At 40.1% G+C, this 19,976-nt stretch overlaps 1 protein-coding gene across 1 annotated transcript in view; it reads left to right on the top strand.

The window, feature by feature from the left end:
* COL4A1 (collagen type IV alpha 1 chain) overlaps nt 1–19,976 on the top strand; it is a 122,035-nt gene that overhangs the window by 40,007 nt on the left and 62,052 nt on the right. Inside the window, exon 2 of the mRNA XM_066176772.1 lies at nt 9,763–9,813. Within this exon, the coding sequence (XP_066032869.1) occupies nt 9,763–9,813 (51 nt within the window). The remainder of the gene's footprint in view (nt 1–9,762; nt 9,814–19,976) is intronic.

Genomic DNA, 19,976 nt, shown 5'->3' on the forward strand with positions numbered 1-19,976 from the left:
GGTGTAACTGAACTAAAGTTGTAAGATGGAGCTTAAGAGAAGGTGCCCGTATAGATTGATGACTGGCAATTTCTTAAAATATTTGAGAGGAAATGCGTTGTGTAGACTTCTGGTACTGCTTCCAGTCCAAAAATTATGGTAGTATTATAACGCAAATCATTCAAAAACATATTTCATTTTTGGAAATACTCTTCCAATTTTAGACCTTCCCTGTGGCGCTGCAGTTTCTAGAGCTGACTGTCTGCAACAAGTGGCTGAAATCTTTCACTAGAGCAATTAAATACAGCACTTTTTTTTTTTTTTTTTTTTTTTTCCCCCCCAACTGTAGCAGTGATACTGCCATAGGATGAACCTGTTTGGAAGAACTTTGAGATCTGTGGGGAAGAAAAGTGGGTTTATCAAATGAATTTTTGTGTATTTTGGCTGACTGCTAAGTAGACTAAACATGCTACATGCTTTTTAAATCCTGTGTTTGACAAGGATGTTGAACTGCTGTGGTTACTACTGCTGTTTCCAGAATACCATAAGGCTCTTAAAATGTACCAATTAGTTGCTCGTTAACAACCTTTTGATTCGTTGTTGAGTCAGTTGGCCAGAGTGAGGCCATTGCTACCCTACCTGTCTCCTCAGTGTTACTGAGGAGATGAGCGAGCTAGTGTTGTGAAGTGGAAACAACGTATTTAAAATTGTTCATATTAATTGTTATTATTATTTCATTGTCAGAAGCTTTGAAAAAGTTGAGGCTGCTTTTAGAAGAAAATATAACTTCACATGTTTTACTCAAGAAATCACTTGGACAGTTCTGATAAATCTATGCAATGAAAATAGTTCTAGTAAAATCTGGTAATCTTTAAATGCTCTATCTGACAGAGACCTCCTGGAAAGGTTTTAGTGGCACGTTGTATATACCTGCAATATGTCATGGAGGTCAGTGGAGTCTTCCATTGAGGTTTTCCTTGCAAAACTGTAACATTTGACAAGTATGCGCAGATCTTCCTGGTAAGGTCAGACGGGGCTGTGCGCTGGGGATGTTTGTGCTGTGCAGGTACAGCCACAGCTCCAGGGAGTGATTGCAGCATTCTGTGTCTGCACTGAGGAGCTGCTGCCCTGCCTGTGCAGAGCCTTGCTGCAGGTCAGCCATACCCACGTAAACCCACGTTGTTTCCTAAGTAATGCAAGTTCAGGCTTGGGGGAACCAAAGGGTAAAGGAACTGCTGATGGGGAACAGAGGACTGAGAACGAGTGAGTGGACCCTGGTCATGCAGTGTATGTGACAGGAAGGCTGGAGGCCTCCTGGGCAAGACCTTGTCCGTGGTGATGGTGTTACCTGGAAGTGCACACAACCTCCTCCGCTGGTGATGGATCACACTGCAGGAGGGTGGTAAGAGGAAATTAGGAGCTGCACAAGTGAAAACATGGTGCTCAGGGGAAAGCCTTCTTCAGGTGGTGTGAGTTGAGGACACAGCAGTCTGTGCCTGTGCTGGACTGTGTGTCACTTGGGTTTCTCCTCTGTGCTCAAACACAGAAGTCCAGTTTATCTTCTGTGCTTTTCTCACAATCTTTGGTGTGCATCCCAACTAAGAGGATTTTGCTTCTCTGTTTATTTAGTCTAGGCGAGAATGGTGGAGGCCGAAGACCTCTGCTTCCCAGCACTGTGTTTTTCAAAAGCTGTTGCTTCTAAATGTATTGTTTATGTTGATGTTCATGTTTATCAGCTAACGGAAGGGAAAGCACCGCTCACGGATGTGCTGTACACATTTGCAAAATGGCTTCACTGGCTTCCTGTGTATCTCTCCTGAGGCATCTCCTTTGCTTTCGCGTTTGTGAAAATGCCTTGCTTGATGGGGGCTACAGCTCAGGAGAGCTGCATCTTCCTTGCAGACTTGCTCTTTCAGTGCACTCCCCAATGTAATAGGAGCTTGCTGGGGCCTGACAAGTTTAAAGGGAAGACTTAGTGATTGTGTGGACAGTGTGGCAGAGGTGGCCTCTCCATCAGGACCAAACCCACAGCAGCCACAGGGATGGCCCTGTGTCCTTTGTGGCCCAAAGTGGCACAGCTCTAGGGATGGTTGCCACCATGGCATCCATCTCTTACCACATTCCCAAAGCTGCTTAGAGAGGGCTGCTCCCTGTGAGAGGAAGGAGAGAATCCACCCTCTCATCCTGGTTTTGCCTCCAGCCTGGGTTGGGAAAGCGCTGGGAGGCGGAAGGTAGCTGGGAAGGGCTGCATTGCCTGCTGAGCTGGTGGCCACCACCACCTCTCTCTCAACCTCTGCCTAGTTTTGATGGCACTGTGTTTTGCCTCCCTGCTGGAACTGTTTTGGGACAGGCTTTCAACCACACTGAGCACCCATACTCAGACTTACTATGGGTACCCCTTGTGCTTATGAAAATGGGGTCGTGCACTGAAGAGCAAAGGCACAGGGGCCAGAGAAACTCTGAGACATTTCTAGAAAGCAGTGAAGCCTTGCAGGTGTGGATTTATTGAGAAGACAGCAAGAAAACTGCCACCTGTCCTTGCACAACCAGCCACCACCCTATTGTAATGACACTCTTTTCATCTAGCCAGGTTATGGCTAGATCCAGCCCTGTACCTGTGGCCGGTGCTGTAAGCAGTTGTGTGGATCCATCCCATAAGGCAGCAAGAGAAACAAAACTGTGCAATTTGTTTTGGAGTCCACAACCTCTCTGCCTCATGAACAAGAAAGAAATTTAATGTTTGGTTAGCCCTCCACTTGCATATGCTGGGATTGCTAATGCCAGTTTCACCAAACACGCGAGTTACAAGACAGGGTGTTTGGATCTGTTCTGTGCAGGACTTTTTTTGCAGTTTGCTTTGTGAGCTCCAGGGTAGCTGTACATGAGGAAGGTGGTAAACTCTGCAATAGCGATGGAGGGGTTCTGCAACAGGATTTCCTGTCCTCTCTACAGGTTTTTTCAAGTTAGCAAGATGAGGAATGGGAGTTTCTTACCTGTATCAATTGGCTTCAGTTTTTCCATTCAGAGTAGAAGGTCTGAGTGACGATTGTTAGCAGTGATTACCATAATCAAATTTAGGAAGGGTCATGCCCTTTGAAATGTATTCCTGAAAGTGCTTGTCACTGTGTGTTAGGAAGCCCTGGAACATGCTCTAATCCTCAGCTGTCAGTGAAGTAACATCAGTGACTGCAACACCAGAAGATCCAACTGGCACCTGGAGTTTTTTTTCACTTCTTTGAAAATAAAACTAAAAGTGGAGTTCTTGTATAGGAAAACGGTACGAAACCTACTGGATGGATAGTCACTTGGTAAACACAGCCTCCTCTGTTGGAGGCTGAACAGTGTCTGACCGTCCATAGAAATAGACCTGTTAGTAGATAATGCTCATGGGAGGCTTTTTTAGTTTATATTCACGAACCAGTTACTTGCTTTGAGCTGTGCAGTATGGAGTTCTATAATGTGATTCTGAAAATTTCCCTAAGTAAGCAGATACCTTGATTGTTTCCAGAGCTTCCTGTAAAAGAATGTAGTTAGAGGAAACAGTTGTTTTAAATGTCATTTTTGTCCAAATATGGAACAACAGGAATAGCTATATTTCCTGTGAACTAACGGGAAGCCCCCCGGATTTGCATTACTTTGTGAAAACGATGTTCACATTGCCAACAGGAAGGTCATATTCACAAAGCAGCCTTTAGGGTAGTCCCATGACCCTACCTCCAGGATAGACCCTTGGGGAATTTGGAAAAGAATGTGAAAAATGAGGTCCCAGCAACAAAACATTTCAGCACCAGCAATCTGATATTCTTTTGATTTAGAAAACATGACTCATTTTTAACATATTTTAAGTGAAGTACTTCCAACTGATGCTAATTTTCAAAAGAAATATTTTCATGAATAATTAATTTTAAATCTACTAAATTCTAAAAATTTGCTAATATTCTCATGAGTGACTAAAGTATACTGGTGATTGATAAGAATCTGTGGTCTATCTGCAATTTTTGTATGAACATCCTAGATGATTCTGGTAATACTAAAAGCAACAACTAAACAGCCCTCCCACCAACCAAACAGAAAAACCCTGCCAAAAATATATGAACAGCCCCCTCCTGTCCCAATAGACATAATGATTTTTTTGCAATTGTGTTTTATAGAGTTTTTCTTAAAATTAGATTATCTTCTGAAAATTGTAAAAGGCTTTTCTCAGACTCACAGAATATTCTGAGTTGCAAGGCATCCACAAGGATTATTGAGTCCAGCTCTTAAAGTAAATGGCCCCATACAGGGATTGTACCCACAGTCTTGGTGTTACTAGCAACACGCTCCAATCAACTGTACTAAACTTTTAAATAAAACCAGAGCTGAATTGTTGTAATTTGTTCAAATTTCATCATTCACAGCAATACTTCAGACAGTGACTTGCCATTCCTTTCAGATATTATGATCATGTTAATTTGGAATTTCGGACTCTAAACTTAAAAGTTCCCCTGAAACTAACAGGGCTGCTTAACTCATGCACTGACATGCAAGTAATCATGAAGTGTCACAGTTTTCCACTGTGCAAGTTTGTTCCAGGAGAATTTGCATCTGGTCTAAAGCAATCCCCAAAAGATACCTTAGAAGGATGGCTCTGTGTTTACAGAGATTAATGAGAGAGGGCCACTTCTGCTTCCTCCTGATACACTCATGTACATCAGCCTACAACCAAAGAGGGTCTTCAGGAGAATGAGTATTTTAATTCTTAAGTTTAATGAACGTTTGGAGATTATTGGGCTGCATCTATTTCCCTTGCTTAAACACAGGCATCTGGTGCCTTTTGAAATATTTACGTAGGCCGGTCAGATATGCCCAGGAACCTAGGGGAGAGCTGTTCCACCTGGCCTGGCAATTGAAAGCTGGTGATATCCCACAGGACATCTTGAATGGCACTGATCTGCTGTCCTCTGTGAAGGCTGGATCTACAGAAAATTGAAATGACAAAACAAAGAACTTTAAATAGCTACTGCATGACAGAAGCTTCCAGTCACTGCAGACAAGAGCTGAACTTAATTTAGTGACCTAGAGGGTTAAAGCTTCAAAACCAATAAGTCTTCCCTTGGTTTGGGGAATTCCCTGAACAGTCATAACTGGAGTCTATCCATGATTTGCTGGGAAAAAAAAAAAAAGAGACATGAAGATAAGCTGCCAACTGTGGTTTGTGGAGGGTGGTTTTTGTTGTTGTTGTTTTGTTGTTTGTTGTTTGTTTGTTTTTTTATAATGAGAAAAATAACTGGAGAGGAGGAAAGACTGGAGCTTGCTGACAATAAAAAAATAATAAAATTTGTCCTCTTGTTTGCTATTTTTCTGTCTGTAGACATCTGAAATTGATGGGTTTACAAAATGAGAACTGTGCTCATTCTGGTTCTTGCTTTAAGTCCTCAAAATGAAGGAATAGCAAATGTTCCTTTTCCTGAACCATTTTAAGAGTTGAAGTTCAAATTATCAGTCCAGAAAAACTGGCTTTGTATCAACTCCTTTAAGGGTGTATAACTAAATTTTGCTAATTGCTAAGGCAGTGCAATTTTTTTTTTTTTTGTTATCTTCTTTGTTCTAGCTAGGTGTAAATCAGGAGTTTTAGCTACCTGATTTTTTTCCAAAGTTGTTAATGGACTGTAAAATCAGTTAACAAAATGCTAATTTTAACTGGAATATAGCAGTGGTTTCCTCTAGTGGTACTTTGCACACAAAAGAGCAGTTCTGCTAATTCAGTGGTTATATCTAAAGGGTGAAGACAAGAATAGTAATACAGCCAGGAAGCTATTTTGACATTCTGGAAAGAGAAGAAAATATGAGAGGAATGCAAGATAAGTGTCCTGCAGTTGACACAACTCCCTATTTCAGTATTTGGTGGGATGTGAAATGTGAAGATATTATTGATCTAGCTCTCATGTCAGCTACATGAGTTGCATGCCCATGTGCTGAGGAAGAAGTGTGGTATCTGCTACATAGGGTTAAATCTCCCTTGGGCGTCCAAGAGACTGGGTTTACACACAAGTGGAAAGGGGTTGATTTGTGGAGAGAGGAGACTTGGACTTAAAGTTGTCACTGTCATACAGCCATCCTATTGGCCTAGCCTTTCTTGTGTTTCAGCTTGAAACTGCTATTGGAATTCAGCTCAAATTGGGGTTTAAACTAAAGCAATATAGAGTGGGAAGTCTACACTGTAATCAGAAAACATCATCAGTTCAAGCATCCAATCTAAACAAATTTCATTTTATAGTGAATAAATAACAAGATGAATTAATTATTATTATTTTTACCTTTTTGAAGCACTTTGGCTATGAATTAGGTAATTTGTGAATAGTCAGAGAATTTTGATAGCTGTGCCAGCCTCACCATTCACCTGTTCACAAGATTTTCTGTGATTTGAAAGATATTGTATTTTGTGCAGGAGAAGTGACTGTGTTCCCTGGAATGAGATTTTTAACATGAACAGAGTTAAGTAAACAGGAAGAAGTTAATTAAATTTTTACCTTATATTTGTGCTTTACAGACTACAATGTGAACTCGATTGATACCTGAGTAATTAGCCTAAGCTGGTGGCTGCTCAGCAACTGAAATTCAGTAAGCAGAGCCTGAGGTGATGTTGTGGGAAAGAGAACTACATTTCGTCTTGAGAAATGCACTTCTGTAAGAGAGTGTAGCTTCCAAGAACTGACTCTGCCTTTGTATTTTTTTGGAGATGTCTGTAGCCTCCAGAAATGGTGCATTTCCAAATATGGCAGTCGTCTCCCTCCTAGGCAGCTCATCTGGCTCTTTGCATCGTTCTGTGCAAGTTCCAAGCAGTAGTCCTCAAATGCCAGGAAAGTAGCTGGACGTGGAAAAACAGGGCAGAATGCAACAAGTCTGTAGCTGTGATCTGACAGATGTCTTACACGCAGCATTACAGAGCAGAGTTTGTTCTGCCTGCTGCAGGGAATTTTAGCAGCTTTCTCAGCTCTGTCACTGACAGGGATTAAAGTTTGTAAGGCTCAGTGTGTGGGTCATGGAAGCTAGAGGTCCAGATTGGGATGCCCATATATTGGCAGGACTTCTTTTGAACTATATGTTAATGTGATAGAAAATAAATAGGTGTCCTTTAGGCAAACACTCAGGCTGCATGTAGCACCTCTGTGTGTGTTGTGTTGAAAGGACGTAATCTTTTTATAGTTTAATACTGATTTGCTAGGATGATTCACTAAGCTTATCAGTTGCAGACAGTCTGGGAGAATGAAATGGAATGGAAATGCTTGTCAAGAAATGAAACCATTTGCATCACTAAAATAAGCTTCTGCTTCTGGGCAGACTTATATTTTGTGGGCGGAGTAAGATAAAATTAATGTGCTCTAGTGTTACATGAGAGGCTGGCCTGTGGTGCAAGGAAGCTGTGGCTATTTGAAAATTGCGAGTGTACCATGCAAAATAGGGGAGGTACCTGGTGCAGTGCACCTGGCCAAAATCATTGGATTAGCCTGTAGCTGGCTCCTAGACAAGGGATAAAGAGCCTGCCTTTTCATCTACCACTCCCCCCCACAGATTATACTTCCTGCCCAGCACTGTTCCTTCTCTGTTTTGGCACTTGGAGGACAGCAGTGATTGTTCCAAGTTCCATGTAGTTTCTGGGGAAGGTGGTGTCTCAATGAGTGTGTCTGGGAGATCTGACAAGTTATTTCTCTGTATTTGTCTCATTATATCTAGTCATATGTAGTGGGAAATTATTAAGTGGATTATTCATGTCATGAGACTGATTTATAACCAAAGTTTAGAAAGGAACAATAGTTTGCATAGTTTCAATTTAATTGCCTTGTGATGATCCCTGTACTTGCTGTAATCACCCTTCTCTCTTCCAGCATCTCATTACTTAAGTGCCCCTTTGACCTCCTTAAAGTGGCCTTTGATCCACAAACTTCTTCCAGTCTGGCCCTCCCACCCTCCTGGAGAAACAGGAGGAAAAACCTCATACTTCTTCCTAGTATAGGCAGAATGCTATCACATTTGCTCAGATTCTAAATGCGTTTTAGTAGTTAAGGATAATGCTGTTCAGTAGTGGCTGTCTTTGCTGGCCAACCTCCCACCCACCTGCAGAGGTTGCAGTCAGTGATAGCAGAAGATGATGTTTCTGTAAAATAAAGGCAGTGTTTTGTACAGCAGGTGCCTGTCCTGGCATAGTAGGCTGCAGCCCCTGCCCCAGAGAGGATCTTGTGCAGTTCTGCTGCCTGGTGCTCAGTACTTTCTTACCTTCCTCGCCTTTGGTTATTCTAATTTGAGGCATTAAGGAACAGGAAAAATTGAGTATAATGGACTCATTTCTGTGGGGACAAAAAGAGGCTTGAAAGCACAAGCCCATTCTTCTGGCTATGCTAAATTTGAGAACAAAACCATACTTAACAACATACTTTTTTTCTAAAACCGTGCATGTTAAATAATAGGCTGAAGGAAATATGCGAGGATTAACTTGAAAACAGATGTTTATAATGATTCAGTGACTACGTTAAGTACATTCCCAGACGCCGTTAAAACAGACTTCTTCTGAATTTAGGGGATGTGTTGATAAAACTGATAACATTCTACATGATCCTGGAGGAGGAAGTATGAGCTGCAAGCATGCGTCCTCCTGCTGAGATCTCATCAGGTCTGAAAAACTAAGAGAGGTCACACCAGGTCACTTCTTGTAATGGGAGACCCAATGTTTTTCCAGGCCTAACCATGTCCTGCAAGGAGTAAAGCCAATTATTCAGTGGGTGGCACTTTTCCCTTCTGATCCATACTGGGGTTGTACTGCAGCATGTCTTGGTGTTGTTTTCAGATCCAGTTCTCTTTCTGCATTATATGATAAAAACTCCTTCTAATCATGTTAATTCTGACCTTTGTGTGAATTTCTAATATAACATGGTAAAATGCTATAATAATGTAAGTTAAAAAATTGGAACTATTTTTGCTTTTTGTCAGTATGGAGAAAATTCTACTTCAAGAAACAAATTCAGTGGATGTACATATACAAAAAAATGGTGTCAACAAAAGCAAAACATTTTTCAGGAGATAGCACTGTAGTTTTATTTGACAGCCTCTTTTTTTTTTTTTTAAGTATTAAAGACCCATTTCCCTTTGATGTTTTACTTTAAAATAAAATGTACTTACCAAGTAAAAATGTTACTGTATTATTTAACTTTCTGGGGTAATATTTATTGGTCTCACTGGGGGCTTTCCAAATTCAAAACGGATTAGGTACATTTTCTTTTCATTTCCCAGAAGTACTGATATCCCAGCAGACTGTGGAGCCTGCAGGTGTAGAGGGACAGGTGCCCAGCATCTGTGCTGAAAGCTGTCTCAGGGGAGGTGCTGTCCCTGACTGCATCTGGATAATGGCCTGAAGGGGCTATTGAAGGATCTCCTGTGCGTTGGTGGAATATTCACTGATACAGATGTTTTGCTTCTTTTCCTCATAGTTTGTTTCTGAGGGGCATGACAACAGTAAAAGCAACCGACTGCTGACTTGCTTACCAGTTGCTTCATGACTATGAGGAGAAAAAGTAGACAGTAGCCCAGATGCACTTAAGAGCGTCTTTGCTAACACAAAGCGACTGTAAGATTTTGCCTGTGCACCAGTTAATCTGACTTCTGTCATGTTACTGTATGGGTTTAAGCAAACATTCCCTGCACTGACCAGCCTTGCACCAGTGGGGTGCTGCTGACATCCCTGGCTCATTGCAGTATGTTCTGCCTGTTACCCAGTTCAGGCATTTAATTCTCAATTTCTTTTATTTTCAGGGATGTTCCGGTTGTGGAAAATGTGATTGCAGTGGAGTAAAAGGGCAAAAGGTAAGTCAACTCTGTCCATTTCATTTTCTTGCCTATTTCAACCACAGGGTATAAAATCTCCTGGGAGTCAGGTGAACCACTGCATTCAGTGAAGGCTTGCCCTGCCAGGAAGCATTGCCAAGGCCAGGCCAAGTGCTGTCAGCAGGGTTTCAGGCAGCAGGATCTCTGTGTCTGTGGCTGCAGAGGGCAGGAGGGCCCAGGGTGGGGGGCAGGTGAATGCCCTCCCTCTGGAGTGAAGCCCCCAGCCCAGTGTGGCTATGCCCTCTCTCCTTCCCCATCCAGTGGGATGCCAACCTGTCACTCTCACCTTTTCCTCACCTCATCTCCAGCCTTTTCAGTGGGTAGCAGACTTGACATCCTGACCGTCTCTGGAAGTGAGGCGAGTAGTTCAGTTCAGAAATGCTCCTCTCAGCATGCCATGCAGATTGCTCTCCAGGATGGCTGTGATGCATCATAATCAATGTACCCTGACCAGAGTTAGTCCTGGGAGGCAAAGACTTGCAGTAAGAAGAGGGAGGTTAATGATCAACTTAGATACAGAAAAGTGTTGCAGGTCAAGGAAAAAAAAACCCAACCTAAAACTTTTGACAGAACCTTGGAAAGGAGTTTTAAAGTTCCCATTCAGTTATCCAAACTTCTTGTGCATGAAACAAAAAAAGGCACTTTAAAGTCTTCTTTTAAAGCAGTAACAGTGAAGAAAAATTAAAATGCACTTAAGCATTCCGTGAATTCCCCCTGTAAACTACCTGCTTTTGTAAATATTGTAGACATTCAATCACTCCCCTTATCTCTTCCAATTTTGCTTGTAGAGATTTTAATCGATGGTATGTTTTCTTGTGCGTGCATATGTGCTGTACATCTACCATTAAAAATGAATGGAAACCAATTTTATCATCCTGTGGTTGCTTTGGGTATGCTTTTCGAGGTAAGTTGTTTAGGTCACCCAAAAGGAATACTTAGAAGAGATGTGGAGGTTGTTTGCTGGTTTTTTTTGGGGATTGTTTTGTTCTTTGAAATAAACAGACAGCTGGTGTTCTGTGTTGTCTCAAAGGCAATAGCTGCATATTTACAGATGATGGATTTAAGAATGTCTGTTGGTGGCTTTTCTTTGGTGTTTTCCAGAAATAGGAATGTAAATTACTTATTTGGAGGCCCAAGCAAGATAATTTTCTTTGTAACAGAGCGTAGATTAGTTTGTGATACAGATAAAAAGTGTCAAGGTCTGAAACATTCGGATGGAGTCTCCTTTTTTTAATAAGCCATTAATGTCTGTTTAATAAAAGTCAACTATATATTGAAAACAAATTCAGCAAAGATTTGGGAAAGGCCCAAGACTCTGAATTTATTCCTTGATAGCTTGATCTTATTGTTCAAGTGCAAATGAGTCATGGCAGAATGAAAGAGACATGTTATAACTCTTTCATTGAAAGACATCAGTTTTCAGTTCACAGAGTATGCCAGCATCTTGTAACTAGATAATTTTAAAAAAGGATAGCTTGGGGAAATAAATAGTAGTAAACCTTATGCTTCATTTATTTCCTGCTGTATTCCTGTCTATTTGGTAGAGCTCTTGCTGGCATTTTTCATTTGCATAGTCCAGAGTCTCAAAATGTTCTCTTTAAAAGAAATAGGTGCTTGTCTGATATGCTAGAATCCAAAACTACCTCACATTAGTGTAGGCTGTTTAAAAATGTTGATGAGAGAAAAATACCAGTCCATAGTAACAGAAGACATACTAAATTCCAGTGTGTCAGTATACTCTCCACTCTTCCTAGTGGCTACCATCACAAATTTCTCTGACTTTAGGCAGGTGTATAGTGAAGTATTCACATCATTTTAGACTGTGTAGAAAATGCAGTTATTGACATTAGAGACATCTAGACAGGTGAATGAACAGTTATACCTAGAAAACAATAGTCAAGAAAGGCATTTAAAGGTATTTTGGAATGCATTTAACATGCACGAACCTGGTTCAGATCAATGCTTGCTCATTACATTAACTGTGTTTCAAACATACTTAGGATTTTGAACAGAAAACTGAGTTTTATTTTTAAAAATCTACCCCCTGCCCTTCAGCCCTGTGTAGTTTTTCATCCTGATTCATTATATTTCGTGTCTTTCTAGAATAAGGACAGCCTGCCAACTGGTCCCAGGCCTAGAGACAGAACCTGGTGAGGGAAAATAAGGGAAGCATCCTTCGTGCTTGCCTCCATAATATTTCTGTAAATGGTGTTTCCAATGAATGCATTTGGATTTGAAACATGTCCCTGCTAAACATGGTTGCCATTAACACACACATCAGTAATGGTACCTGTTGCTTCAAAAATCTATGTGAATATTGCTTAACCAGCGGACAGATTAGAAAGACTGATCCTAGCCAAGATCCGTGCTGGGAGAAGGCTGCCGTGCCCAGCTCCTGTGGTGCCCCAGGAGACCACATAAGAGAACATCTGCTCTCCACTTCTCATGTGGGAGCACATATCCACTCTGCCCTGCACCATCCACAGCCAACATTCTGCCTACACTGGAAACCCTTTTGATCAGGCTTCCATGTCGTGCAAAAGTGCACAAATGCTGAAGGGCCTTTTCCAATCCTCCCACACTCTTCAACAATCCACCCACGCCACTTCACTGCCATGGGAGCTTCGGGAGCTGCGGAAGTGGGTGCTGAGTTTACTCTTTAATGCCTTAATTATTAACATCTGGAGAGATACTTCCTAGTGTAGTGTGGGAAGAAGTTCCAGACCCAGAAGTTCCAGACCGGGGTTTAATTAAAATTCATTTGGCCAAATAATCGTATTTATGATATCATCAGAAAAAGTGCTGAAAATAGTATTTGACTTACAAGCTGTGAAATGCCCAGGAAATAGTACCCAAGGGCATTTCAGACATGGAAGAGTAAATTATATTGCCATATTTTTCTCTATTCTTTGAGAATAACTTCATCAATATGATGGCCATATTTAGAGTACATTTAATATGTTCTCTCATCAGACTGTTTCCATGAAAATTGCATTTCTATGCCAAACTCCTTTAACATGACTCATACATTATCAGGGGCATATAATTGACAAACTCTATGGGTTTTCATCCCTTTCAGAAAATTCAGAAAGTAAGCATAATTGCAACAGATGGCCCTTATCCTATAAAGCCTTTATTATTACACTGAACATCAAGCTGTTGTTTTAAGCTATATAATGTCGAGTATCACATATTAGCCCAACAAAAGGTACAGAAATCTTAGAAAAGCATAATATTGCTAAAATAATAAATCATACCTTAATGTTTTCCATTAGAGAGATTAACCTAAAACATCTTCATTCATTACCTCTTATACTTTTTATTTGGTTTTCTGCATAATAACTTGACTGTTCTCACTAAACTGACTAAACTGTTCTGACTAAACCTCACTGAAGTGTGAGATCTGTTTAAACTGATTAGAGTTTTGAATGTTTGCCTGCATTTTATTGAGCTGCTCAGAAGAAGACTGAAGCTATGTTTTCTTTTATGCCTACCTAGATTTTGAGAACAGTTTCAAGCAGCTGTTGAGATAAGAAGTGCTAGCTGTTAGTGCATGCAGAAAAAACGTTAAGCACTTAATTACCATTCAGAACAAACACTGCACGGAGATGAGTTAAATTCTCCATGCACTGGCTTTTTCTAAAAAATGTTCCTTCTCTCATTCATGACCATTTTCACTGCTTTTACTCTGTATCAGAAACATGTGTAAATGGAAGCAACACTGGAACCTTGCTGTAAGTAATACACAATGATTAATCCTCTTAGACTTATCAGTTAGAATGCAATGAAGTATAAATCCTCATTCTTTAGTATAAATATTTTATGATGATTTCACTGTCTCAGCATTACCCACTGAAAGTTGAAGTCAACAAGAATATCAAACATGCTTTTGCCATTGAGCATGAAGTATTGCTATTAAAAAACCCCCACTTTGCTAAATAGAAGACAAGAATAGAATTAACTCTTAATGTATCCGCTGGCTTTGACATATTTATAGTTTGAAAACAGGAAAACTTGAGCAAATAATTTTATTTTGGCATATATCTGTTTCCCTAATTCTGAGACTATATCTGTATTATTATACTACATAGATTTTAATTCCCTGTTTGCCTTGATGAGTGCATCACCACTGTGTGAATTGACCATGCTGCAGAAGTACACAGACTGGCTTTGCTTGAGGTATTTTGGATCTGGAAGCCAGGTAGCTCTGACTTAGACTGAGAGTCAGTGGAACATCTCTGGAGATCCCCATCAACAGGAGCAGAGACCAGTGTTTTCTCTCCTGCACACTTCTACAGCCTTAAAAATCACAGATAGTTGTGGTGTCTGCAGGGGATTGTGCTTCTCCCTTTGCTCTGTGTAATGAAGAGTTGACTGTTCCAGTGGACTGGGTCCCTGTATTTTTTTTTAAGGTTTACCAGACTGAGAGGACCTTTGAGGGTTTTCTATCATTTTACATATCAAAAGATAGAACAAAAATATTCCTAATATTGATGCTTTAACACAATATAAACCCCCGTGTTGGAGAGAAGCCCTGGAAGTCAGTGGGAAGACCACTATTAAGTACTTTGAGTTCCCTTGACAATATATCAGAGGCAAGAAGTCAGTTCTTTTAGTGGAGCAAATCCGTAATCATTAGATCTGTGCTTTTCATAGTCAGCCTTTATTAGACTTTTTAAAATCAAGAATGTTAATTTTTAAAATCAGTTTTCATTGACTCTGCTTGGTTTTAGTAGGCATTGCTCAGTGCTCCTATTTAAGTCCCCCGAGAACAAGAGGACACAGTTTTAAGCTGTGCCAAGGGAAATATAGGTTGGATATTAGGAAAAAGTTTTTTATGGAAAGAGTGATCAAATACTGGAATTGTCTGCCCAGGGAGGTGGTAAAATCACCATCCCTGGATGTGTTTAAAAAAAGACTGGATGTGGCACTTGGTGCCATGGTTTAGTTGAGGTGTTAGGGTTGGGTTGGACTCAATGTTGAAGATCTCTTCCAACCTAGTGATTCTGTGAAGTGGCTGCTGTAGGAACTTTGTATCCAGCAGGAGTTTATGCCTGAGTTGGAAAGACCATGAGCTGAGGACACTAAGGAAACCTCAACCAAATAATACACTCTGGAGATGGCCATAAAGTTGGAAAGAGGGGTGACAGGCAATGTGGGAGGCAAGAACGTGTCTGCAGGGGTAAGGGCTAATAGATAACATGAAATCATCTAAATATGCCTGAAAGGGCAGACTCAGAAGACAGTAATAAAATAAGCAAAGATACTGATTAGCTGCAGATGTGATGTTCTACAGGGAAACTTGCGATTCATAAATATTTTTGAAAGTCAGGATACTGTCACAATGGTTTTTGTCAATTCTGCTTTGACAGTGTATTTTTATTGATTTATCCTTTACTCAGAGAAAAAGAATCTTTTAAATTCAAATCAGGGAAAAAGAACATCATGTTTCATGGAGAGAGCTGCTATGCTCGAAAAGAACAAAATATCAAACAACTTTGAATAATATTCACTGTGATATGCTAAATGTTGAAAAGTTTTCTACTCTCTCCCAGGTGTCAGACCAAACTTCTAAGTGGTATCTGAATCTGTCAGCTTTTCTTAGTTTTAAATAGTTATAGGAACCATTTGTCCCAATTTTCTCTGGCAACATTTTCTATGTTAAGATATATTTTTGCACTCAGTACAGTGCGTATCTTTAAATAATACAAACCAATGGATTACACTGATCAATTTATCTCTGGAAAGAGGGCTCTAAAAGCAGTAGTATTATGTGCTGAGACAGACTCATTTTTAGTTTTCAGAGCTGACCTCTGAAGGTATTCACAAAGTAATATTTCATTTAGCACAATATGACCTTTTAAGCAGCTGTTGCTAGATATGTTGTCTTTGATTATAAGGGTATTGGCCCAATAAGCTCAGGCTCTATTCTTCATGGAATAAAACAAGCTCACAGGGCTTGATTTTAAATTTGCACAGCAAATGTTAGTGTATGCCTTCATTTCAGTTTCTTGAAGGATTGCAGGGCCTTAGCTTGATCTAAAGTGTGTGAGCCAATGAAGTCAGTCAAGTTTTCCTCAGTGTGAGATCAGAATAAGATATGAAAAGATATGTAGAGATCTCTGCTTCTTTGAAATCTTCATGCTCGGGAAGCAGAGCTGCTCAGTGCCTGTGCAATACCTGTGCATAGCTTGAAATCTTCCCAGATTGAAAATTATGTCCATACAGAGTCAAGATCTACTGACTAGATCCTGATTACAAAACTTGCGTCCTGATGTGCAGTTTTTCAGTATCTGGTCTAATTACCCACTAAAACTCTGTGATGCTGCAGAGGTTTGTGGGAGTAACTTAAGAGTCTGGGACAGCAAACTCTGGGGTACAGCAGTAGCTACATCTTGTAGTTAACCCTTTAAGTTTTCTTAAATCATTCTGCTCTTCAATTTATTTTGTATTTGCTGGGGACCTCAGACCAAGACAGACATTAAAATGGACAGTTCTGTGATATGTCAGTTCCCACACAAGAATTTAATCATTGATGCACTTAATAATCGGTCTCTGTGTACATTTTCTCTATAGCAATATTCACAAGAAGTGACCTGGGTGTATATAATTATCATTAGGGAACCATAGTAATATGGTATATGGTAGTCTTCTCAAATCACTTTCTAGTCTTTCTAGCCAAGAGCAAAAAGTGATTTGGGAAGTTGATGGTTGTTTCTTTTTTTAAATCTCATACCTCATGGTAGTTAGTTGTTTGCTTCCTTTCTCTCAGCTACTTCTTATTCAGATTTTAGACCTATGCTTTCAGAGAAAGGTCATAACCTAGATTAGTCACTGAAAACATCTGGCCATATGATGTCGGCCTTCAGAAGAGCAGATCTGGATTTTCTCAAAGTTTGGATTTCATTAAGGAGGGGTAAAAAGCCGAATTTTATACAAAGTTCTCAAAACCACTTTCAGCAGAAGCAATAGCAAAGCTTGTAACAGTATGTGCCTGGAAGGAGATAGAACAGTAAGAAGCAGCATGAAAATGGGATTTTCAAAGAGGAAACCTGAAGTAGCTGCTAAAGGAGTGATAGTGGAGTACTGTATGACACAAGGAAGTATCCGACCTGCTGGAGAACATACTTAGTTTAGCCACATAAGAAGTTTAATGTTCCAGTAGGAGCAAAAAAGTTGGGAAACCATGTTTAAGAGATGTTGAAGAGGATTTACATTTCTTATCAAGTAACTGCAACACCTGAGAAAGGGCTATGGAATAGTTAATTCAACTATCGATAAAATAGCAAAGAAAGTTCAATTAAATGATTAAAATAATGACTAGCTTTCAGTAGTAGATAAAGTATTCTTTTATATACCAGCGAAAGAAATGCAAAATCAAGGTAAAGCCAAGGGAAAAGAACCTTTGACTCCTGTCTGGAAAATCATGTTTATATCTCTTAGAATATTTAAGAGTGATTAGAATGGCAAAACGTACCCATAAATTTTGTAGCTCTTAAAGAAAGCATGTGACAGCTTCCTCTGAAGTTCAGCTGGAACATTTTAAAATGTATTGATATGCCAACAAAAATAATTCTCACCAAGGCTTGTGTCAGAGTTCAGTGTGCACAGTGTACTGAGCTGAGTGAGTGAGCATAGTCACTAACATCAAATGGGGTGTTCTCTTACTCTTTTCTCACTGACTGTAAATAGATGCAACAAAAGCATTTCATGTAGTTAACAGAATACTTAAAGCCTTGAGTGGGTTTGGTAACCCTTAATTTTGCTAGGTTTGCTCGAATGCCGAGCAGTGACTGAAAGAGATCCAGAACTGCAAAAGAAACGGCTTTAAGTGGTGGTGATGGAGGGGACTGACTCTAGTACAGAGGAACAGTCTAAAATGCCCTCTGGCTCCAGTGTCAGTAGTTAGGTGAAATAAAGGGAGGAATACCAAAGGCTCGTACGGCGAGCAATGAACAGAGAAGCCAGTGCTGCCTCCATCTGTACTGCAGCACCTTTAATGGGATAGGGAGTCAAGGATGTGATCGCAACACCTCAACTCAAACTTCATTTCTGTCAGAAGGTGTGGAAATAGAGGCTGGAAATCCAGCAAAGACACATTCAGCCCCGTGAAATTCCTATAAAAGGATCTCTGTAGGAGGTTGTAGGTATTAAATGCAGTGAAATCAGTGTCAGGGCAGGAGAACTGAGTGACACCGTTTCCCTCACCAAAAAAATGGGAAAAAGATAGTGTTTGTGAAACTCCCCAGAGTATAAGCTTTAGATAGCAAAGCTGCCTTTGCCCGCTGTGTGTCACTGGGCTCCATCAGCCTTCAGGAAGAGCAGGAGAAGGGCGGCGAGGGAGGGGTTGTGCCGCGGGGCTGGCAGTGTCGCAGGAGCCTGGCTGTGTCACTTCCCCGCGGGGACCTCTGGGTGGCAGTCAGACATTACGGATGTCGTGCGTTCTGGCCGGCCTCTACGTCTCCATATATATATATATATATATATATATATATATTTGTCTTGTCAGAAAAACCTTAAAGCCGCCTGCTGAGCAATAGACCAACTTGTGGCTGACACTTACTGATAAGGATAGCGACATCCTCTACCATGTCAAAATAAGAAAGATACTTGTTTTCATCACTGCTAATAATTATTGCATCTTTGTTAGCTTTATTGACTTAGGCTGAACCACCTTGGAGGTATTACAAAAATATATATTGTCATGTCTATTTTACAACGGATCTGGTTGAGTCAATAGACAGTAAAGTGAAGAAGCAATGATTGACATTTTTAAGGCACAGTGTTGTCTGCCGTGTGATATTTACATGATTAAAAGTCGGAAGGCAGAGTATTTCCTCTATTTTGTGCAAAGACATTTTACTCCTATAGAACTTTCAAAATGTTTTAAACTTTAGAAATGCCATTTCCAACCTGACCCAAAAAAGCATCTAGACTAGCACTGTTTCAAATAGTACTGTCTGTCGCATACCCTCAAGATATGAGTACCTCATTATGAGAACTTTATTGCAGTCCGTACTGTCTAGGACCAGTTGCCCATGTTTTTACTATTTATGGAAGAGATTATTTTCTGTAAATATGTCCATGACGAACCTTTGGCAAGAGAATAAAACTTGCATGTAACGTCACATTTCATTCCCGGTCTAGGATCTGAACAAAAATAAATTAAAAAACCCAGAGAAGTTTAAGACCCTTCCCCCTCCCCGCTGTTTCATCTTTAAATGTGAGCCTTTAAACAATGTCAAATGCAAACAAATGCTAAATAATTTTCATTAATGAAGTAGGAAGGGTGTGGAGCATTTTTACCCCTTATATTCTTGGACCTTCAACACTGGAAGTGATTTAATACAATGTGTAATAAAACAAAGGAAGAGTTACTCAGACCTAATGTGTTCAACAGATGATTAGAAGGAGTGGGAAATATAGCACCCTTTTGATTCAACCTGTGTGCAGGTGATAGAATTTCCTTTTTCTTTTTACAGTGCAAACACATTTGTCCTTCAAACATCCTCTTCCCATATGGTTCTTTGAGATTCTTCTGTTCCCCTGAGTGACTCTAGCTGATGAGAAGAGGCTCCTTGACCCATGTGCAATAAAAATTTAAAAAATAAAATAAAATTAGAGAACCTCATGTGTACCTTTGTAAAAATGTTTGTGTGACTTCCTTCTGAAACATCATAAGCTGTATTATTGTGTTGGGCTTTTTTTTTCCTTTTTTTTTTTTTTTTTTTTTTTTTTTTTTTTTTTTTTTAAATCAATAAAAGTTTAAACATAAACACAATGAACCACATACCTTGGTTTTAAACTGCCAGACTATGTGCAGGCAATCTTCCACAGCTGAAGATAAAGTTTAGTTGCTGTCAGTTGTCTTCTTCTCTCCCATTTTCTGTTTCAGTATTTCATATACTGTGCCCTCAATCCTGCTATGAATATATATGTACCCCCTCAGCATCCCAGCTACTTCTGGATCTGTGACATTTATCTACGCTGGAATGCAATATCACACAAAGCATACATGAACCAAAGACATGCAAATATAAGGAAATATTGAGAGCTAAACATAAAAGCGTACATGGCTCAAGAAGTCCCAAAATCTGAACTTTGGGCAGCTGCATTGAAAAAAACTGACTACTACGTTTGGA

This window comes from Chamaea fasciata, unplaced genomic scaffold (assembly GCF_029207755.1).
Source record: "Chamaea fasciata isolate MVZ Bird 193981 ecotype frontalis unplaced genomic scaffold, bChaFas1.0.hap1 SCAF_2, whole genome shotgun sequence".
NCBI classification, from domain to species: Eukaryota; Metazoa; Chordata; class Aves; order Passeriformes; family Sylviidae; genus Chamaea; species Chamaea fasciata.